Here is a 23,881-nt window from a genome sequence, read left to right on the forward strand (position 1 = left end):
CCCATTAAATAAACTTGATTATTGAATAAGTGAAAAATGTTACATAGATTAAGTACACACAGATGGATGTTTGAAACCCTTTATTTCTATCAATTGCAATTTTCCACTTACAGCTACTGAAATCATGATATTTAAAATAAGAATATTACATTAGTTAGACCAATAAAAAAACATTTTTAAAAAACAGAAAAGTGGGCATAATGAGAAATATGTTTAGTACCTGTTTTCAAGATTGATATTTTCAGAAGTGTCATGATGCATGTTTAAATCCAGACCCAAATGCAGCAGGCAAGAGACATAGATCAGTTAATGAAAAACCAAAACAAAACAAAAAAAACCCAACTTACAAAAATAGAAAGTCCAACAGGAAAATCCAAAACAAGGCCAAACTGGAGACACGAGGAGAACACAGGGAAGCCGAGGAGAGTAACAAGATGAACTGGCAACTACTGTCTGAAAGAGAGTGGCTTAAATACCAGGAAGGAGAAATCTGAACAAAGACCTGGGCTGATGAGTAAATTGATTGCAGGTGTGAGTGAAGGCAGACTGAGGAGAACCTGACACAGGAGAGCCAGACAGGGAACAGGAAATAATTCTAACATTAAAGAATAACTTAGACTAAAGAAACATAAATAAGCAAAACATTCCTATAATCACTGAGGAAGAACAAAAGTGGAAAACTAAATTAGACTAAATAGAAATACCTAAGGAACACCAAACTAAAACAACCCCAGATCCCAACAAAAAGGTACTTTTAATCTGACAAGACTCATTGGGACACGTATTCTAATTTATTGGATATGAGTAGATGGTACACAAAGTATCTTTCAGGAGCATAATAAAAAGCTCAAATATATCAAGAGATTTATACAAGTGATGAGTATATGTAAACTTCTAAGCTCCACTGTGGCTACTCATGCTGGTTTTGGATTACATAAAATTATGGTGGATCTCCTTCATGCCATCTTTGGCCACCTCTGTGACATTCTTCTATGCTTGCTCTGGGAGTGCAAGACCCAAAAGCACATAGCACAGGGAATGGTAAATGGACTGAACTTATATAGCGTTTTTCCAGTCATTTGGCCACTCAAAGCGCTTTACACTACAGTCACATTCACCCATTCACATTCGGGAAATGTTCCAACCAGATTGTGTGGGCAATAGATTCCTTTAGCTTTCTCAACATGCTCTTTTCTTTATAAGTCCGCTTCTTTTCATGGAGAGGGCAGCTAATCAAAAGCAAGAATTACTCTGTTGTCCTCTTTGCCACTGTTAGGAGACCTGGAGACAAACAAGCAGCATTAGGAAAGAATTAGTCACCATATTTGAGGGGATAACACTGAGTTATACCAATACCCTATAATAGAAAATTTAATTTGAACTTTATTTCACTTTAATTTGATCTAAATTTGGATTGATAGTGTTTTGTGTATATGAATGTTTTTCTTTAATGTTTTGTCACTGTAAGTGTGAGAGCACTTGTAACTACGTATGAGTTTAGTTCTCCTGTGGTAAGGGAGAACTAGAGGTTTCTGATAAGACTCCTTGTCAGCTGTCCTGAGTTTTTTCAACGAAAGTCCAACTGAAATTGTTCCTTCCAATGAGGTGAGGAGCAGTTGCATGACAGCAGGTAAGAATGTGGCTTTGTTGTCCACCTGGTAATAAGAGAAAAATTCAGACTACTGGGGCCTCAAGTATAAAGCGTGCGTATGCAGAAAAAATGTGTGGCGCCATATTTTATGCACAAGTCGACATGTATAAAAATGAACTTTGCGTAAATATATGAACACCTTTTCCCTGGCGTGAAAATGTGCAGCAACCTTTTCTGTGGACAATATCAAACTACAAAATGTCCAAACTCACCTAAATACAATGAAATCTGACTACATTCAGTTATTTAGACCAAGAAGCATCAAATCCGTTGTTTGTTTTCATGTTTATGTTTTATTGTTTAAACAAACGATGAAACTGAACTGCATTTATGCTCAGACAATAACATAACATGCACACAAAATAAAGAAAATAAAAATAATAGTATGTGAAAACCTCCCTCAAATGTAAATAGCACTTTTCCTCAGTTTTTGTCTCATAAAGATGCAACTCATTGGTCTGTGCGCCAAAGCGCATGAAAGGCATCTATGGGATAATTTCATTCTCACTAGAAAAAGAAAACAGGGTTGGATCAGGATATTAACTCCAAAAATGTCAGGTTGGATTATTTCTAAAGTGATCAAGGTGTGTAGACAATCACAGGTTTATAAGTAGCTGTGCAAAGGTGAGCCACGTAATTGCGGAGAACATCGCCAATGGAAGGATTCAGAAGGAGAAATTGATCATATTGATCTGCTGGTAAATTTTGATGATGGTACTGGTACCGGTACCGGTCCAGCTGGAGTCATCCTTCAGTCAAGCCAGGTCCGCTTTGTGAATGCGCCTTTATGGACAGAAAGTATCTCTATTCTGTAAATGTACAACTTATGCACATAATTCTACTATTAAGAATAAACATCCACATTCCCCACAAAGGACTCTCTGACATGCTGTCTGTCTTTAAATCCTGGCTGAACGTTCTGCTGTTCAAACAGGACAGCAATCAAACGGAATCAATTACAAATTTATTGATGGAACTTGACTTAATGTCGTGTTTTGATTGTTGATTCTATGTTGCATTGTGTTTCTGTGTTTGCTATGATGTAAAGCACTTTGAAATGCCTTGCTGCTGAAATGTGCTATACAAATAAAATTTGATTGATTGATTATACATCCGGATTTTTTTGTGCGCTGCACTTTTCTAAATTTGTCCATATGCCAAGTTTTAGTGTGAAAACTGCACACTCTTTTATACATGAGGCCCCTGGTCTGTTCTTTTTTGCTGTGACTGTGTCATCATGTTGTTCAGGGCTCTTCTCCTGACTGTGTTTAGTTCAGTCAGACGGGTCTTTGAACGCTTTGCCTTCGAATAGAAATAAAAACAAACATTAATCTTTCTCTAGCTATTGGAACAGACTCTCATTCTTTGATAACAGAATTTTCCTCAACATTTTGATGTTGGAAGTGGGATCCATCGTGTCAGGAGATTGTGGGCGACGGGAGATTAGAAGGATTGGCCAGATTGAGGGGTTTGTCTTCAGTCCACCTCCAACTTAAACGAGGAGAATCTGAGGTCTCGTCTCCACGGCTGCTGACCACCTGATGTCCTCCATCGGGTGAGAACTGTTTCAAACTTATTTTCTAGGGTTGACTCAGACATTTGTGAACCTGAGACAAAACTCAATGGGAGTTAGGATAATTTTTTATCATAGAGGGTTGTTAGAAGGACAAAGGAGAACTTTCTGAAAATCCTTTAGCTTAGGTACCAGTTGTCTCGCCTGCTTTGCAATCAAATAAAGGTATTGATTTTTGTTTAACAGCAAACTTTGAATAATATAAAGGGCCCAAAATGGTCAGGCTAAAGAGGAATTGTCTACACTGGATCATTTGGTTGTGGTACATTTGTCTTCACACCCACCCTCCAAGGTTCACAAGGCACACAAAACCCCTCCTGCCTACTTTGAATAGTTAATTGAGAGTACAATACTGTTTGATAACTAGGATCAATTGGAATGTATGTGTGATTGAATTGAAATTATTTAATTTGTAAAGTACCTTTGGACAACACTTGTAAATTGGAGATAGCAAACTGTATTGAATTGAATTGTTTGGTCATATTTGCAGAGCATGCAAGTTGGCTTTTCATAGGCGGTTACGGACAGTCTGAGGTGTGATGCATCTGTTGTGCAGACCAATAGTCTCATCAGCTGTGTGTCGCTGGTCTTAGCCGATCCTGCAGATGGACGAGCCGGATGTGGCGATCTTGGGCTGGAGTGGTCACACGTGGTCGATTTGCAGTAGTGCCAGTCTGTTGGAAACGAACTGTTAAACGGCCAATAGTCCGATAATGGACATTGAGCCGTACAGCTGCTCTGATTGACATCCCTGCATCCAACATGCCAATGGCACACTCTCACATAACTTGCAACATCTGAGGCATTATGACTTGTGACAAAATTTGACATCTTGGGGTGGCCTTTTATTGTCCCCAGTCTAAGGATTGTCCAATTGTTGTTCATATTGTCTGATCACACATTGGACATGGATGGATTGACAGCGGGGCAGAGGTTTTCGACTGGAAATTTCTGATTTTGATAAAATTCTGATAAACTGCCAATTGTTTTGTGTTTTTGTTTATTTTTTCCATGTTGGAGTGAATTAGTGTGTGATTGTGTACTTAAAAATGCTTTCAAGACTAAAGGTTGGAAACTTATTGATGACCACCTTGAGGAAGGTAAATATAGCTTTTATGAGTAACTCCTATAAAATGACATGATAACTTAAATTGCAAGGAGTGTTTTTGCTGATGGATTATATAGACAGCCATTAACTATTGTGTGGTAACTACATTTGAATTTTGTTTAAAGTATCACCACATTATATCATTGGGTTCATTGTTTGACATTTCATGATTTTTTAGGCCCGAGCATCGAAGCGCTGAGACGGCCTATTGTATTTGAAACTAATCTTAGGCCACATCATTGTCCCCCACGTGAAAACAAACGATTTTAATGGAACTGCAAGTGGGTATGGCTAATGCAAAGGTCAATTGGCACCAAACCTGGCATGAGTGATCCTGATTGGATGCCTGACGGTCCTATGTCATCATGATATGACGTTATCACACTGTGATTTTTTTTTTTCAGTCGACTTGGATATTATTTTGGTCCAGCCAAGTGTAAAAGACAGACCAAATTTCCCAAAATGTATCAAGCTTGTTCTTAGTAAAAAAGCAGATTTTTCCCAAGTGCCAAGTAAAAAGTCATTTGTGTAATGCATTGTGAAATTCCACATGGTGTCTCTTTCTTTCACAAGGACGCAATACATACGATGGCCCTGAAGTGCAAACCACTTCAACACAACAACATTAACGAAGCACAATTACAAATTCAAAAACACAATATTAACGAAGCACTACAACATTAACAAAAAGGAAAGGGTATGTCCCAGTTGGAGACCTGAGAAATCGCTGATTGGACAATTTGTATGAATACGTATACGCTAAGTCCTAATTACGTAACCGCCATCTTGAAAGTGGCAGTGGACAAAACGTGCTGCGTGATAGGATTAGGATTAGAATAAGGATTAGGATTAGGACACAAAATGTTGTGTTTTTGAATTTGTAATTGTGCTTCGTTGATGTTGTTGTGTTTCGTTAATGTTGTTGGGTTTTTGTAATTTGTAATTGTGCTATATTAATGTTGAAGTGGTTTGCACCTCAGGGCCACCATAAATACAGCATTAAGTGACTTTTTTGTTTATTTATAAAGCTCCATCACTGACCCACTTGAGCTAATCAAGATAATCTTGTGTCAGAAGACAGAAAACTAGTGTCACTGACCTTAATGCACGAAGAGTTTTGGTGGTGGGCGTGAACATTGCAGTGCAGTGAAGTCACAGGTAATGCAAGGTCACAGGTGATGCCGTCGCCATACGTGCGGCTCTAAACTTCACATATTTCCTTGTCCATCCCCCAACCCAAATGCAGTCCAATATTCGGTGGACATGGCCTAATTCTAGAATATTTACTAAATCAACCCCAAGCCTTGCTTTGATCGACAATCATAAAATTCGGTACTTGATAGGACCTACAAAAAAGTCTCTCGGAGCCATGGTCCAAAAGGAAGTTGAATATTTTGGATCAAAGTTGCCATTTTGTCTCTGTTACACATGTGTATCTGAACAAACTCCTCCTACAACTTTTGACATACAGACTTCAGAATCACTCAGCACAGTCTTGAGCCATTGAAAGTCAATAGTTATCAAAAAAAAAAAGTGTACATCATAGTAATGTTGTAGTACTCGAGACCACTTTTTGATGGTCTCACTCTTGTGAGACTCGGTCTGCATTTGGTCGGACTCGACCAAATGCAGGACCGTTGAGGACAGAAACAGGCGTTGAGGACTCTGGATTTTATTTCAAGACCGGTCAAGAACACAACTGTAAAATTATCACTAAATTGCCAGCATATTGTCCAGTTCATTTGTTAACATCTATGCAAAACATACTGATTAAAATCCAAGCAATAACATGACTTGCTAATTAGGTGTTTCTGTTACCGCTGTCACCCATCACCTCCCCCTTTCACTCGCACCTGGCTCTCAGACAGTGGGCAGTGGTTTTCTCTGAGCAGCAGATGTCCGTTTATTTTTCAGTAATAGAATCCCGCTACATAAATCATCAGAAATCTGATGGCGACATGTAAATTCAGCGGCGCTTCGCTTTCACAGACGGTTTCACTACGTCTAACTTGTATCGTCACTTAGAAAATGAGTTCAAAGAAAGGTAAGCTCTGTGGACGTGATGTTAGCAAAGCTTGCTGGTCAGGGACAAGTTGTATGAAAAAAGTTGTCTCTCACGGCGCTGAATTGTTGTGCGCAGGTGTTGACTGACGTGTCGCATATATGGGACAACGCTGTCTGCAATATAGTGAAGTGAGATTCACAAACGATCCAATTCTTCTGAACGGCTCTTTACTAAGAAGATATTAATGGAGCCTCCCTGAGAGCCGTTCTTTGTTCTAGTAATGCTCTGCGTACACTGCAGTAGCACGAGAACGGAAGAGCACGCAGATTATGCTCATTGCTCTTTGATTGTTTTCATTACCTGTCATGGTGGCAGACATTACAGCACTGCGCTGCCTGGCTTCATGCAGTGGAAAAGAGAGTGAGAACAGTCACAATGCGCGCATTGTTCTTGGTTACTTCTTGCTTCTTGCGCCTTGGACAGTGTTCATAGTTGAACGTTGTTTACCGTTAATTCATTGCCTTAATTGCTATGTTTAATAGTGCAGACAGTGGTGGTTTCTGACATGGGCAGTATGGGCAACCACCCAGGGCGTTATCATTTTAGGGATGGCATGAGATACACTCTAGTCTTGGTCTTGGGTTAGGTGGTCTTGAGCACAATGCTACATCACAGAATGTGGCCGTGGCCAAGCCTCAAATCCTGACTATTCGCCATAAAACCTCCAAGTCGAACAACTTCCACACCGAAGCTCCCACCTTCATACAACTTTCTTTGTGTCATAATAGACCAGAGCTCAATACATTCACATAATCAGGTGGTGACATCACCTTAGCCCCCTTTCAACAGGAAGTCGCCTGTTTTAATACTGGTTCTCTTCCTTTTACTTTATGATTCACGCAGATTTAAACCTGTGTTTAATGAAAGAGAACAACATGATAGTAAATCCTTTTCTCAACACTACTGGCTGGAGCATGTGGGCGTGATTGAATGGTGAAATCTAGTCCCACACAGTTTGCATATGATTATCCCTAAATCACACATGTATCATCTGATCTGCAACAAACTTCACAATTTACCTTTGTTAACCTTAGAAGAGGCCAATAGCATTAAATTGGAATTTGGCTCCATTGCGCACCCTAGATTATTCCATTAGATATATCTCCTTAATACATCAACCGATCTGTACCAGATTTTTGTGCATCATTAGGGAGCACTGCACAACACATTTATGTCCGTTGCCTAGTGGACGGGTGTGTAAACTGCGTGAGAGCATGGCCAAAGTAAGAAGGTGGCGTTACTGGAGCTCATGCAGTAGCCATTGTCGGTTATCCTGCAATAGTCAGCCCCGCCCACTCCTCACTACTCCCCAGGGCTGCCTACTGACCAGTTCTCCGTCTAACAGGTCCGGAAAATCTCTGAGTCCTGGGTATTACCCTAAGAGTACTCTATAAGAGATAATCTATTTAAACTGGTGGCGAAAGTGACTCGTCTAGCTCTAACTACCTCCAATCCAGAAGTTATGACCCTTTACAGTTAAGAAACAATCAGCTGAGTAGCCCTCGCAGCTGCATAATTCCAATAACCACTTCTGTTAACGGTAGCCCACTTTCTAAATCATAACTTGCACTTGGAATCGGCTAGATTATGTTTAGTGACTTAGATGTAAGTCCCAGGGTCATTATTTACTCTCACCAAAGGAAATTATGAAGCCTCCTATTTACTGGAATCATGTACATTAGTTTTACCTTGATTAAAAGAACTGGACAAAGATTAAATGACTCTATTAATTCCAATGTCCACCAACCTCATCAGAATTTTATAGTATAAATTTATTAAGCAAGCTTAAGCAGGGATATGCGACATACAGATCAATAATCAATTGTAAATAGATCAAAAACAGTGTAATAAAATTTACATGTACAATCATACTACTCTGTCTCCTTTCCCTAAGAGTTAAGTCGCAAGTTCTGAAATAGAATTTCAATGAGCAGATTCAACTCATACCCAGACGATGGTGGATCTTTTGGCAACAGGAGTTTCTTGCATCCTTGGTTGAGGTCTTTGCCTTGTGTGGGAAAACCCTCCTCAGAAAGGAAACAAAGCAGAACGGGTCTGAACCCTTTTTGCAAGACCCAGTTCTTCCTCCCTGTGGGACCTTTGTCCTTCCTCCAAGTCTTGCTGCAGAGTTTGGGAATGCTGGGTTGAGACGAGACCAGCGGTCGAATAAAGAACCAGAGATGGGGCGATGGAACCCAGTCCTTCCTTAGCGGTGTGAAGTCCGAGCTTCCCCGTGGTTCTGAAGTGCGGTCCGTAGCTTAATCTGCTCCTCTGTGAGTTGTTTCTCCTTCTGCGCCGCCGGACTGGGAACAGCTGGTTCCTCTTTTCAGCCCCTTTTTATGCCTCTCCTCACCATGTGTGTGTATGGGAAGGTTTGGCCTACGTGACTTTCTTCACGGCCGCTGTGTCTCATGAAAAAGTCCCCCCCATTTCTCAACCTGCTTGCTGACCACAGTGGAATTTCCCGTCCTTCTCCTGTCTTCCTGTGCTCCTTGGCCATCTGTTCAGAACTGCTTGCGACATTTCCTGTTTTCAGGGCTGTACTGCACATTCGTCTTTTCTATGTTCTATAACTCACTTTATCTATTAAAACTCAGTAAACACATTCAACTTGTTGTTAAATTGATTTCAGATGATTATAACTTCATATTCATTGACAATACATCACATCTTTTCCATACATCACATCTTTTCCTTGTTGTTAATTATTAACATAATCATTACCTATTTAAATCATTACAGATCATTAATCAGAGATGCTTTGCAGAAAGTTATTGAGTGATTACTTATATTCATGTTATTCAGACTTATTCAACTTAATTAACTTTTAATCAAACTTCAGGATTACTTTATCTTTCCAAGCCATTATGCATCTTTTTCTGCGTGTGCCTGGAAGGATCTCATACCCTTATGCCAGTTTTCTTGACACCCCCTCCATGAGATCGGACGGTGCTGCGCAGAAAACACAGAGTCCAGAGTCAAAAGAGATCAAGTCCATCACCACAAGTGGCAGTGAGGATGTCCCGCTCATAGCAGGTAACCGGAGACGATGAAGGTGTCCAGGAATCCACAACCTCATACTCCGACAGATTGGATGGCGGAGAAAGCCAGTGTTCTGCACCCAAATCGTTGTCAAGGGTAGTTTCACCTGAGACGGAAAGGGTGGAACGCTCCAGCGGAGGCTGCAGAGGCGAAGGCAAGTCCATGCCAAAGTCTGGCAGCGCGGACGGGTTGTTGCAGTAGCCTTCCAATTCTGCCAGCAGATTCTGGAAATCCATATCACTTGGCGATGGAGATGAAGGGGAAAGGATGTCCTCAGTCTGGCATGCTTGGGGAGATGAACTGAGGTTCTCAGTTTGGGTACCTCTCTCGTTAGTCGCACTGCTGGTTTGGCATCCGACGTCGATAAACAAATCTGGAGACCCGGGACGTGTAGGCGGAAGGTAGTCGCCCACCGCCACAAGTCGGCCATCCAACAGATGTAAAGTTGGGAGGCATTGCCGAGTAATTTGGTGTTCCCATAACTTATGAATCACGGGCAGCCGTAGTCCCGTATACAACGGAGATGTTGTGAAGTCGTCGTCGTCTAGGCCAAACGCAGAGGTCCACACGATTTTGTGCACCCGTTCCAGGGATCTAGAGGTGGAATCCGCTATGTAGGGCAAATCCTCCAGCCCTGTGGCGCAGAGGATTGCCGTTACATTGGTAAAATTGGCGTCCACGCATTTGTGACACCAGCGGGAAGACGATGCAACCCAAATGAATCCATAAGATTCTGCAGTTATTCCACACCCCACACAGCAGGTTGATGCCTGAGGAGAAACAGTAACCCAGGTAACTTCATGATCAGTGGTTATTGATTAACTACATGTACTTACAACGACGAAAATGCAAAAGCGAAAGCTGAGAGAGTAGGCTGGTTTAAGCCCGTGTGCCGGCTTGTTTTGCGAGCCAAGGTGAATTAATCACAGGAGCCGGAATGTCATGATCCGGAGCGGGTTCACCTCGATCATAGACATGAGCTGAATCATGGAATATTGCCGCGTAGGTCATCAGCCATACAACAATGGCTAGGTCCGAGGTCTCACGGAGCCAGTAGAGGACCACCAGGATCCCCCAAACCGTTGCCCAAAGAGCCAGAATTATCCATTTCTGCATCCAAATTCGCCTTCCCCGACCCTTGATAGACAAGGCCTGGCGCGCTAAATAGATGAGGATAGATACTGCGAATAGCCCTTCTAGAATAGCTGTGAGGATCTTAAATGGGGCGGCTCGGGTAGCTTGTGTGCCCCCAATGACCAATTCCAGTATCAGGGCTATGGTGTCGGTGATGAGCCATAGGCAAACCACAACGCCCCTGCGCCAATTAATGCGGGTACGGCCCATCAGGTAACAGGCGAAAAGGGATGAAGCCAACCCCCATTTGTGGAGAACGACGGGACGGAGGATCAGCTTGGCATATCCTTGTAGCGCGACGAAGATCCTCATAGGGTGTTCCTTAGGCCAAGGACCGGTGTGGCAGAAGACTACCCAGGCCAGGGTAATCCCTAAATGCTCAAGGGTACTCACTTGAATCGGTGCAAAAAGTGAGTTGGGGTTTGATGAGTTGGTTGAAGAGTTGGATGAAGAGTTGGTTTCCATGATGTCCGATGATGGTTGCTCTGGATCAGGTCTTCTCAGCAGCTGCGGTGAAGGTTGAATGGCTCGCAGGCACACGGCAGCTCTCTCTTATGCAGAAGTAGGCTCCTCCTTCGGGGGGAGGGGCTGGTAGTCCCTCTTTGTACAACGACACAGTGCTTTTAGCCACGCCTCCAGGACGATTTTACCGATGATCAACGCGACAGCGACGCCCAGGAGGCCCAAGAGGTATGGCCACAGCAGACTCAAAGCACTCATTAACCATTGTTCAACAATGTTGAGGCCCTCTTCCACCACATGAGCAACTTCTTCCGCAACCTCAGAAATGGCGGCCACCAATGTTGCCCCCATAGTCTCGTACCAGTAACAATCATGTTGATCAGGGCCTTCGCCACATTGCTGCCAATTCTCCGTAGTGGTGGAGCAGGTGAGATTGGAATACAAAAGGTTAGGTCCTACCCAGTCAAACCCTGAATCTATGTTGCCATCACACAGACTTTTACGGAAAGCATGTCCTTCCGCGATGGCTATAAGGGAGTCAGGGATGAACGGAACAGGAAGACCAAGTATACTCTTGCGCTTCTGGAGATGATATCCTAGAATTGCATCGGTGCAGGTTCCTCCGCTCACTATCGCCCTTCGCCATGTTCCATTGAACTTTCGCCAAGTAACCTCGGAAGAGTGAGTGTCATACTCGTCTGCATAATGGTCTTCGCAGTAACTCTCCCAACCTCGGAGCTCTCCGCAGGGTCGTCTGGCCAAACCTATTACACATTCAAGGATATTTCTGGTGTTGTTTTTACAAGTCATGCGCCAAGGCCTTGGGCTGACGTAACTGTCCGGTCTCCAAAAAATCGTAGGCCAAATCATGCGTTCCTTAGAGTAGACCGTAGCGATGTATTGGTACTGTACCCAGTAGTTTGTTGATTCTGTAAGGCATGGTGTTACCCAGGCTTCAACCTCATGTTGTTGGAGTCCCCACCACTCGTAGTCCCATTTTCGATAGTAATCTTCGTACCAGGCTCGTAGGGCCCATTTAGCCGTAGGAGCTTTATCAGGATCAGGGCAGTTATACCTCCAGGTAGAGTGCAAAGCGTTGCCGACCTGCCAGAGGTCGCACCGTGGCGATGAGAGGGTTTTCTTCCAGCAGGTGTCATTTAGGCTCTCAAAAATTCTGTTTGCAACACACTTGTCAATTTTTGCAAAGTCCGTTTTAGGAACGGTGAGAAGGTCATCAGGAGTCGGAAGGCGCTGCGTACGCAAGTTGGCAATGTATAGATCCGTTAATCCAGTGTGAGAACGAACTGTCCCCTCTGGGAAGTCTCCCATAAAGAACGTTTGGTCTTTGGCTATGTATGTCCACGGGAACGTGCTGTTCAGCCAGGGTTCAATTTCTGTACGGTGTGGACGTGTAGAGTGCCAAAAATCAGCCCAGTATTCTTCTATGGCTGATACTATATAGTTCTGTCCTACACATTTCACAAACTTGTTCCAGAGGCAAGGATTTAACCAAAGAAAGTGGTGTTTGTAACAGTGCTGTTGCTCGGCCTGATACATAAACTGTCTAGGTCCCTGCCTGATCAGGAAAGCCGTCATGTTAGTCAAATTGGCTGGTGTAGGCGAAATCGTTGCATTGACTGGAAGATTACCTCGGGAGGCATTTCGGTAGGTCCAGTTCCCCGGCGGTGCAGTTGGGATGGTGTCATCCACCCTGCAATTCAGGTGATAATCTCCCCAAAACTCCTCTCGGGGAAGCCAGGCTCGACAGCCTGAGGACCTGTGTGGGGCTGGGTATACTACTTCTGTATCCCAGTACCCTTGATTTGGCAACAGTAGCAGCGACCTACAGGCCATGTTGCAATGCCATTCTGGCATACCTCGGTCTGGGTGAATCCAGTTGCATCTGACGGTCCGTCGTTCTTTGTTTTGCAGAACCCGTATCCAGCAGAGCACTCCAGTGTCGAGGAAGTCATAGTTGTAGATCTCCCAGGTGCGATTCAGAAGGTCGTCCAGAGTGGAGTCGTTCAATCCGAAAGCTCGGCGTTCCACGTATTTTTTTCCGTTGTCTTTGGCGAACAGTCCGGTTCGGTTCTGGACAGAAGTTTCGTTGTCCCATGGCACAAAAATAGCCGTGGTGCTTGTATTCCAACAATTGAAGTTGGCGTATTTGGAATGTCCGTAGGTGACTCTTGTATGCGTAAGATACCACGGTCCAACTCCGATGAAGTAGAAGATAGTAGCAAGAACAGCAGCAGCAAACAGCAGGGCAAGAAGCGTTAGCAGCCCTTTCAGGCATAGGGATTTTCCGGTTATCGTAGTCGTTTTCCGTAGCAAAGGTTCGTTAGAGGTTTCCGAGTCGTCGTCAGTGTCAGTAGAGCTGTCTGATTCCGATGTAACATCCAGCAACTCCGGGTGTGTAGGCTGGCGCTTCATGCCGATAGCATCCATCCTGGCCAGATTAGTGCTTCTCTGGGATCCGATGTGTCAGGCTTTGCGCAGACTTTCCTCAAAGCCTTGAGGTGGCCCTGGGTGGCAGGGTTCTTTCCAACCCGTCTGGTGGCCCTTCTCTGCTGCAGGGCTGTATATATGGGAGAGGGGTAGGGTAAATCAGGCTCCAACCCCCTCCACACCCACTTCCAGTGGAACACCCTCCAGTAATCTGGCCGAGGAAACGGGCCTTGGGCGGTGCCAGTTTTCAGCGCCTGGTCATACCAGGATTCGTGGTTGTACCCTATTGGGGCAGGCACTGAAATGTAGGTGTACAATGATTGTCCATGCAGAGTTAGCCTGGTGCGGTACCCCCAGGATGACGGAGTATAAATCCTCTGGTGTGGTGGATTGGGGTAGACCCTGTCAATTTCCAATTTCAATGGAAGCCTGGTGTTATTAAATATATAACATTCTGGATTCGTTTCCCTCTGTATTATGGTTTTCGCCATGCTTGGTGATGTGGTCCAAATGATCATGTCATTAACTGTAATTTCACAATACAGTCCTTGCAGTGGTTCAAGATAATGGGGACCCCACCTAACCCGCAGCTCGATCCCCCGTACCCTGAAATACACTGTATTAAAAGTCCATGGTAGAGATCTTGGACACATAGGGGAGATTGATGCAAAATTAACCGTGTTTTCAGATCCTCTTCCTTGCCAAGCAGGCGGTGCGGTAGGGATAAATATATGTGGCTTCGTGGGAGGGGGCATCGTGTATTCTTCACTTTCCTCCACCTGTTTTGTGTTTTGGAAATTGGTGGGTCGGAGATATATGAGATATTTGAGAAAATAGGCCTCGGTGAGCGGATTGGAAACAGTGAAATCTTCTCTTGGCATATCGAGTAGAATGGAGGTAGTAGGGAGTCTTAAAAACGGGCCTCTGTCTGATAGTCCCGATGAGACTCCAACCCCCACTTTGAACAATCTAGTCACAAAACACTGTCTCCCCTTTCGCTTTTTGGTTTTTTGCTGACCTTTAGACTTGACGACTCGTTTTTCTCCTTCCGGTGCGTCCATCAGTTTTGGTTTGTCTTTCTCCATGGAAATGCTAAGGCGAGCTTCTGCCAGGCGTGAGTTTTGGGTTTCTTCTTGGGGGGCTCCGGCTCCGTACTGGACACGGTGGCGTAAGTTTGCTCGTCTGGTACCACTTTGATGGCTGCTCCGACTGAGTAGATCCCTTTATAGGGGACGGTGATCATGCGCACTGACAGCTGGACTTGACAGGAGGTACTAGGATCAGAGGGCGTGCCCGCCCTGTGAGCCACGCCTCCCGGGTGTTGCAAAACTCCATCCCGAAACTGGGATTCCGCTGTCACCCAGTAGAGGCAAGACTTCTCCTTTGGTCTTACCGCATTGCTGCCCCATCCGTCCACTTCAGTGGTGTAGTAATACATATCTGAGCTGCGCACCCCATCTTCCCTTGGTACATCCGGCAGATCTACTATTGGTATTGTGCAGTCATTGATGACCTCCAAAATCAGATGTGCCCAGGTGGTCAGTTCCCAGGGGCCTGTCCACCCACCATTAACGGCTTGCTCTCGGGCGTCATCTGGGAGTGCACTTAGCTCCTCAGCTGATGGTTGGTATGCATGAGGCCGATGTACCCGGAAGACCACAGGAGAGTGGTTGGTATTCAGTGGTGGAAAGGACAGGGAAGCTCTAGCAGCGTCATACGGCCAGGCGGCTTGAACAGAATCCCACAGGACATCATGCGGTCCTTCTTCCCTCCTCCACACCCATGGGTCCAGTTCTTCTGGAGTGTTCGGAGGAGCGGAAGGTCCTGGTAATATTATCGGTATGGGGCTCCCATAGTTCGATTGCACTCGCCCGTAGGTTCTGTAATACCGCAGCGAGCTGTAGAACCTTGCCACTTGCCACCCTTCAGCTTCGCCTGTCAGTGTTACTTCTCCGCTCCTTAGCTGTTCCTCGCACACAGGACAGTGGTGTAGCTCATTTCCATCCCACGTGCAATAACAAGTTCTTGGTTCTTCCTTGAGCCACCCCCATTGGGTTTCCAACTTAAGCCGGGGCAGGTAACCCACTCGGCAGTTCCCACAGATTGTATTGTTCAACACCGTGACCGGGGAGACGCGAAGGTGTTGTAGCATCTCTGCGGTAGCCCCCTGGTGCCTTGGCTTCTCACGGCCTGGTCCTTCCCAGATAACGGGGAGATGGTGGTCCGTTAAACAAACCGGACAGCCGCTTTTAGCTTTCCCCCAAACCAGCATCTCTCTCTCCTCCGACAGGACTCCATTTTTAGCCCAATCCAATTTCTTCAGGGCTCGTCCTGCCCAAATCCCTGAAGGTGTTCTTCTAATTACAACCACCCCTTTCACGGTGGCCAGTCCGAGATAGGGTGGAATGGTACATGATTCACTGGCCATTTCACCGGCTTCTGTTTCACTTTAGTCAGGAACTGGCTTGAGCTGCTCAACTCCTTGGATCCCTTTTCTTTCCAGCAATACTGTGTTCCTGTCCAGTACTTGCTTGACGATGTCAGTTGTGTCAAACTTGGGTTTCACTGCTGCATGCACAGGTTGCTCTCTTGCTTTGACCCACACGCGCTGTCCCTCTCGGAATGGCACTCTGGGCGTCAGCTTCTCCTTTTTGTCGCTGGAGCCCCGCCCCACTTCCTTCGTGGTGAACGGCCGTTGGTTGAGTTCCATCGCAGGGGCGGGTCTTTCGGCTCTGCTTCTGTCATTCAGGGCCTGCCCTATTTCCACCGCTTGGGTGCTCCAGCTGTTGGTGTTAGCATTTTTAGCTATCCAGCTTTTCACTAACCCAATGGCTCGTTCCACCACTCCGTTAGCTTGTGGGGTGTAGGGTGGCGAGTAAACTCGCATCACTCCATACTTCTGACACCACTGGTCAACCTGTGAATTACGGAAATGAGTTCCATTGTCCGTGCGCAGCTCTTTCGGGATTCCCAGGGCACTGCATACTTGTTCCAGCATGCCGACAACGCTATTGCCGTTTGCTTTCCTGGCTGCTTTTGTAGTTACAAACCCCGACATAGAATCCACCAGCACTAAGAGGTACTTTTCACCTCTCCTTCCTGTTATCCCCATGGGACCTGCAACATCCATGCAGACTGAGCCCCAGGGGACCGTGCTTTTGATGGACAACCCATCCATCCGCTGCCCTCGGCGACCTGCGTTGTATTGACCACACACTTCACAGTCCCTTAGCACGCGTTGGACTTGTTTCACTGGGATCCAAAGATCTTGCTCCTCCAGTTCCTTACGGGTAGGTCGCACGCCTGCATGTCCAAGGGCCTCATGCACGCTCCGCACGACCTCGACCACGTATTCTTCTGGGACCTCCCGTCCTCTGGGAGTACTGTCCCACTTCTCGGTACCGACAAAGACGATCTTTCTTTGTTGGACATAACAGTCCACTTCATCATTCCCACGCCAATGAGCTCCCTCATGCGTGTGTGCTCTTTGATGCTCAACATCTATTTCCAACTGCAGTTTTAGCTCAGCAATCTTTTTCCACAAGTCTTTGTGTGCCACTGGCTTGCCCTTTGCTGTCTCGAAACCATTTTCTTCCCAAATGGCCAAGTCCTCTCTAAGGGCCTGAGCACAGTAGTAACTATCGGTTACTAACCTGGCACTTTTGATTTTCCTTTTTACCAGCTCCAGCAATCCTTCCAGTACTGCCGTCACTTCTCCGGTTTGAGCACTACCGGGGGCCTTTCCTTTCTGACGGCATTTCTCTTTGCCATCCTGCTTCAGAATAAATCCCCAGTATGCTGACTGGTCGGACCCCTTTCTGGATCCATCGGTGTAGATTGTCCATTCCGGTTGTCCTGGCTTCTCAGGTGTTTCTTGTGGTTTTTTCTTACTGGTGGGTTGCGCTGGCCCAATTTCAAGCTCCGGGTCCAGCAAGATGTCCTCCCATCTTCCCCACCGAGTATTGGTTGCTTTAGTACTTTCCACGGTCCCTTTTCTTAGGTACTTGTGAACTTGACTTTGTGTGATGACTTTAACTGGTTGTCCTTGTGCTAAATCCTTCAGCACGCCCCAATATCGAGCTAACACCGCTAGCTCCTTCTCCTCCTGCGGGTATTTCTTTTCAACAGAAGTTAGGGTGTAACTCCATAGGGTAACCAAGCCTCCATTTTCATTACTCACTTTGATCATGGCATCGTCATTCTCGCAGCTGATCTCTGCCACTAGTCTTTCTGACAAACTTCTTGGCTCCAGTCTCACAGCTGCTTGAATGGCCCTTCTCAGTTCCTCTAGGTTCTGTTGATTGGCTGCTGTCCAGACCCAGGGTCTTTTTCCGTCTGTCTCATCGTCCTCACTTTTCCTCAGGCAGTGGTACAAGGGTTTGGCATATTTCTGATAGTTGGGCACATGGTCTCTGACATAGTTGCACAATCCCAATATTTTCTGTAAGTCATTTTCTGACTGAGGTGGTTGAATGTTCGTCAGCTTTTCTCTGTACCCATCAGAGAGTCCCAAGTCCGACGTGACTTGGAAGCCCAGATAATTCACTTGGAACTGTCCAAATTGACATTTCTTGAGGTTTAACTTTAACCCTGCCTTGGTGAGGTTTTCAACTACTTTTTGTAGCCTTTCTAAGTGTTCTTCTTCTGTGTCATCAGCAATGAAAACATCATCAATGTACACAGTTGCTCCTACGTCCCCCAGTACTTCCATCACTGCTGACTGGAACACATTTGGGGAGTTCTTGTAGCCTTGGGGTAACCTTTGCCACACATAGCTTTTGCCTTTGTGGGTGAATGCAGTTTTACCTTGCGACTGTCTGGCGAGGCGTAGGGAGAAAAATCCATTAGCTAGGTCGATGCAAGACTTGAACTTCTTGACTCGAAGAGTTTTCAGCGCTCCTTGTGGATTGATTAGACTGGCTCGGTTTGCTATTGTTCTCCGATTCAGGGCCTTGAAGTTGATGACTGGCCTCCAACCCCCTCCAGCCGATTCAGGTTTCTTCACCGCCTGGATGGGGCTGTTGGTGATCGGGTTGAGTTCCTCTCTGATGATCTCTAGGGCACCCAGTTCCTTCACGATCTTGTCCATCTCCTCGACTGCTCCCGGGTTCAACGGGTACTGCCGAACAGGTGGATGAACCCCACCTTCGATGTGATGAACAAACTTTGGGCCCAAATCTCCACAATCGTTCTTGAACCGTGCCACCTGCGCCGTAACGATGATCTCACGCAGCTTTCTCTTTCCCAGCCGGGGAGAAGTCACTCTCTTCAAGTTTCTGTTCTGTCACCGTTGGTATGTCGACCGGCTTGTACCAGTCTTGCTTCTCTGATCCTGTTTGGGTCGGGCCGACTTTCACCAATCTTGCTTTCAGGCTTGTCAGCCTTCGCTCCAGTCGGCGATGTGTGCCTTTCTTTTTACTGAGTTCGTCTAAGTCTTTTACTGTGAGGAGATTGTAGGGACCTTTCACCCACACTACTCCTTTCCAGGTCCCATACGGCATTTCTTCTACTTTTCCATTAGCAAACTGAACCTTCAGGTGTCCTGCTGTTTTTAGGTCTTTGCGGGTCATCGACACCTCCGCTCCTGTGTCCACCAGGTAGGGTACTCCCTCCACTTTAGCGTAGATTTCGTCCCCCTCCCAGTAGGCATTTTCTAGAACGACCCGCGACCTGGACGCCATTACTTTGGTGACCCTCCGGCCCCGGCTTTACGGGACTCACGGAGGGCCGTCCTCTCTTCTGGGCTCAATTTCCTATACTCCTCATCTGTCAGGAACTGACCTTTTCCTGGCTGGTTTGATGAAGCCGGAGGGTTGGTCGGTTTCCCTTGTGGTCCTGGTGGTTTCTGCTGGAACGGCCGGTTCCGGAAGTTGGATGGCGGTGCTCCTTGTTGAAACGGTCTGCTCTGGAAGTTGGATGGCGGTGCTCCTTGCTGGAACGGTCTACCCTGGAAGTTAGATGGTTGTCTGATGTTGACCCTTCCAGGTGGCTTTGCCGATTGGCTAGCCTCCTTCTTCCTTTTGTCCTCGTAGTACTGCTGTTCCAGGTCGAATCCTTGCACTGCTACATCCATCTGAGCGATTGTTGTGCTTCTCACTGGCAACTTGACGAACACGATCTCTCCTCTGCGTCCTTTGGTCACCTCACGCAGTACCTTCACATATCTCGCAGGGGAAACAGTCTGCTTAAGTGTGTGCCACAGCGGTTCCAACCGGCTTCCCTTGTCCAGCCGTCCTCTGGCTCTCTTCACCTGGGACTCTTCATCATCCATGTCCTCCAACACCAGCCTTTCATAGTTGCTCTGCGCTGAATCTGTTCCAACCATCGGGTCCGAGGTCACGCTGGTCAGCCACAACTTTTTGGCTCCCTCGTGGTTGGTGGTAGACAGCACAGTTGGCCAAACATCTTTCAGATACTCCTCATTGTTTTCGTCTGCATTTTTACTCCTAATCACCAGCCTTAGATTCTTCAGCTCGGCGTAAGCGTCCTGTCCCGTATTAGTGGCAGGTAGCTGAGCTGACACCTCTGGTTGTCTCGCCGGGATCTGCGGTCCTGGCTCCGAAGACGTCGCCTGAGGTTCCTCTTCATCAGCCGACACTTCGTCCAGCTGCTGTTGAGTTTCCCTGGAGTACTTGTAGGCGGCTTTCTTCAGTCGTCGCAGCATCACATCATACATAATTCCAATGTATGCGTTCCTGAAGTTGGTAGTCAGGGAATAGTGTGCTGTCAGGGTGGAGCAGGATGGTGTCATCAGGATGTTAGCCCATTCTCCGATTGTTGCTTCCACCTCGAGCTGCACCCGGTCTCCCAACCTGCTGGCCCATCCTGCCGGGATCTGGTACTCGGTTTGGCCGATCTCTGGTACATACGTACGCCGTCCGTCATTAGCCTGCACTGGACCCCAGGTCACGTCTCTCGCCAGTCTTTCAGAAGATTTCTCGATGTCAAAGGTCTCCATTTCTTTCTTCTTACCCCGGTGCTGTCCTGTTCGGAGTGTCTTGTGTTCTGTCGGTGGTTGCTTCGGGTCGGAGAAGACACTGCCGTGATCACTTTCCTCTTCTTCTTCTCCAGGATGTTCGATCTCCGGCTGCTCCTCTTCGTCCTCCGAGTCGCTGAGGTCCTCATACCGCTGTTGTCGAAGAGGTTCTCTCCCAGGGGAGTTCAGCGGTCGAATCTTAGCTGGTTTCATCGGTCCTTCTTCTTTCGGGACCGTCGGCTGCTCATTCTTGACTCTTCCCACATTGGGTTTTTTCAGTTCACTGCGGTTCTCTTCAAACGAGAACTCCTTAACGTACCTTGCTGCGGAGGACCCTGGTTCAACAGGTGCCTCCTTTATTTTTATCCTGGGTGGCTGCACGGCCTTGACTTTACCTTTCTGGGTGGTGTTTGAAACCTCACTCTGGGGAATTTTTAAGGGATATTTCTTGATTTCTTGTGATGGATGGCTAATGCGGCATTGCTCCTCCATCTCAGCTGCCAATTTCACCCCTTGCTCAGTGCGGAGTCGATGCAGACGGGGGTCAACCACCACTACCACCTCTTTGAGCACAAAGAAATGACTGTTGGTTCTGGCTATATTCACCACTCCGTTCTCCGCAATTGATCTGGCGGTGTCCCTCGGCAGATCCGGTGATCTTAATCCCTGCACACTCACTATTACTCTTCTCATGCATTCGTTGCTGGCTGCCGTCAGGCCCCGCTCGAGTCCGTGCCACATCTTCTTCCGATATTCCTCCAGACTCTCTCCTTCTTGGTACGCGTCAATCGGGACTAGGATTACAGCACCATAGGGGAGATTATGGCCTTTCATTATTATTATGTCTCCTCGAGTTGCTGCACTACAGGAAGCTTCCAGCAACTTTGAGTCTGTTTTGTAACACTTTCCTGCCTGGTTCTTAAGGTTGCGTCGGAAGTTTTTATTGTGGATCTTGTATCTGTCGTTGGTGAACACAATTAGCCCATCACCCTCAAGATCCCATATCCCTCCAATAAACTGATAAATCATGAGCCCGGATTGCAGTCTTATGCTGACGGTCCCTTGTGGTATTTCGGCCAATTCTCGGGCCATCCTCCAGGTGTCTGATTTCTGAGTCTTCTTCTTGGGGCGGTCGGGGCCCCGCTGCTCCTCGTCCGATTCCTCCCCGTCCTCGTCGGAACTGCTGGCCGCTGGAGTCTCCGTAGATGGCAGAGGATGCTTCCTCTCCGTGCTGTGGACTCGGGGATGAAACCCGAGCTCCCGACCTCGTTGAGTGGACCAACTCCTGGCCGCTTGCTCCCATTGCTCCTCAGAGAGACTGCCGACGGGCGGCTCTTCGGGGTCGTCCTCATTAGCCGGTGCAGGTGGGATGTCCTCGTTCCGCGATGGACCCGGTAGAGCTGAGGGACCTCCGGCGTTGTCGTTGCCGCTGTCGTCGCTGCTGTCACCGCCGTCGTTGTCGTCGCTGCCGCCCGTCAGGTCTATCAGAGCCCTTGAAGGTTGCTCCTGCTGGCGAGTCGGTGTCGTGGCTCTGCTGGCCAGATGGGATGGAGCCTCAGCCACCTCCGACTCCGCCCGATCGGGGACTTGCTCTTTTTCTTTGTCCCTTTTGTAGGTAAAGAGTCTCTGTAGTGCCTCAGAGCACTCTTTGTAATGGCGCACTCCCTTAACCTGGGGGTTTACCAGGATTCCGTCGATACCTGCTGCCATTGTAGCGGTCTTTACCACACGGTCATACTTCTCGGAGGGGCTGTAAACGGTCCGCAGCATACCCCCCGTCCATCCTTCAAGGAGCTGGGCGAACCATTTCAGCCATTCTGCAGCCTCCGTCTTCTTGGTAACCTTCACTGGGCATCTGACGACTCCCAGGCGGTGTCCCTGCCTAAGTTGGGTGCAGTAGTATACGTGATTCCGTACTAGGATCTCCAGTAAGTCCCGAGCCCTGTCCTTACTGGTGTGGTAGTGAGAGTCAAAGAACTTCCTTTTATTTATCTCAGTCCAGGTTTCCAATCCATCGCCGAGTAATATCAGCTGTACCGGGATTCGTGTTATAGTAGATTGGGAAAGACAGGATTGATGGTTTTTCTCATCCCGGCTGATTTTGCTTGCTTCTTGTTCCATTGCTGGCTTTTGCAGGGGATTCCGCTCCCCTCCTTCTTCTTCCTCACTCATAGTTGTCTTTGTCTTCGAGTCGCCTATCCCCCAAAGCCTCTCTTTGCGCTTCGAGTAGGGATGGGTCCAGGCTGTGTTGGCTACTGGCTTCACTGTCTGGATCTGGTCATTCCTATCCTCAGTAGAAGCTTTCCCTCACCTGTATGCTATACAGTTACTGCGAGGGTTGCGACTGATGGCCTTATCAGTCACCACTAACTCTCCTCCCTAAGAGTTAGCAACCCAAGTGAGCTATTCAGAGTCTCACATCTGTTTTTACTGACTTGGTGTCTTTGGGGCCCGCCTACTCAGTTGTGCGCCGCCCCACGTTGGGCGCCATGTCGGTTATCCTGCAATAGTCAGCCCCGCCCACTCCTCACTACTCCCCAGGGCTGCCTACTGACCAGTTCTCCGTCTAACAGGTCCGGAAAATCTCTGAGTCCTGGGTATTACCCTAAGAGTACTCTATAAGAGATAATCTATTTAAACTGGTAGGCGAAAGTGATTCGTCTAGCTCTAACTACCTCCAATCCAGAAGTTATGACCCTTTACAGTTAAGAAACAATCAGCTGAGTAGCCCTCGCAGCTGCATAATTCCAATAACCACTTCTGTTAACGGTAGCCCACTTTCTAAATCATAACTTGCACTTGGAATCGGCTAGATTATGTTTAGTGACTTAGATGTAAGTCCCAGGGTCATTATTTACTCTCACCAAAGGAAATTATGAAGCCTCCTATTTACTGGAATCATGTACATTAGTTTTACCTTGATTAAAAGAACTGGACAAAGATTAAATGACTCTATTAATTCCAATGTCCACCAACCTCATCAGAATTTTATAGTATAAATTTATTAAGCAAGCTTAAGCAGGGATATGCGACATACAGATCAATAATCAATTGTAAATAGATCAAAAACAGTGTAATAAAATTTACATGTACAATCATACTACTCTGTCTCCTTTCCCTAAGAGTTAAGTCGCAAGTTCTGAAATAGAATTTCAATGAGCAGATTCAACTCATACCCAGACGATGGTGGATCTTTTGGCAACAGGAGTTTCTTGCATCCTTGGTTGAGGTCTTTGCCTTGTGTGGGAAAACCCTCCTCAGAAAGGAAACAAAGCAGAACGGGTCTGAACCCTTTTTGCAAGACCCAGTTCTTCCTCCCTGTGGGACCTTTGTCCTTCCTCCAAGTCTTGCTGCAGAGTTTGGGAATGCTGGGTTGAGACGAGACCAGCGGTCGAATAAAGAACCAGAGATGGGGCGATGGA

General features: G+C 46.7%; 1 protein-coding gene across 4 annotated transcripts in view; it reads right to left on the reverse strand.

Annotated features, from left to right (window-relative positions):
• Positions 1-65: 65 nt before the first annotated feature.
• LOC116711502 (chemokine-like protein TAFA-5) overlaps positions 66-23,881 on the reverse strand; it is a 29,545-nt gene continuing 5,729 nt past the window's right edge. Inside the window, exons 4-5 of one of the 4 annotated variants that reach the window (XM_032550835.1) lie at positions 3,783-3,898; positions 66-1,281 (exon numbers count right to left, since the gene is read on the reverse strand). In XM_032550835.1, the coding sequence (XP_032406726.1) occupies positions 3,794-3,898 (105 nt within the window). In that variant the 3' untranslated portion in view covers positions 66-1,281; positions 3,783-3,793. Of the gene's footprint in view, positions 1,282-2,725; positions 3,899-23,881 lie in introns of those variants that run through there. The other 3 variants (XM_032550826.1, XM_032550843.1, XM_032550839.1) reach the window with 3 other exon arrangements.

This window comes from Xiphophorus hellerii, chromosome 2 (genome assembly GCF_003331165.1).
Source record: "Xiphophorus hellerii strain 12219 chromosome 2, Xiphophorus_hellerii-4.1, whole genome shotgun sequence".
Lineage (NCBI taxonomy): Eukaryota > Metazoa > Chordata > Actinopteri > Cyprinodontiformes > Poeciliidae > Xiphophorus > Xiphophorus hellerii.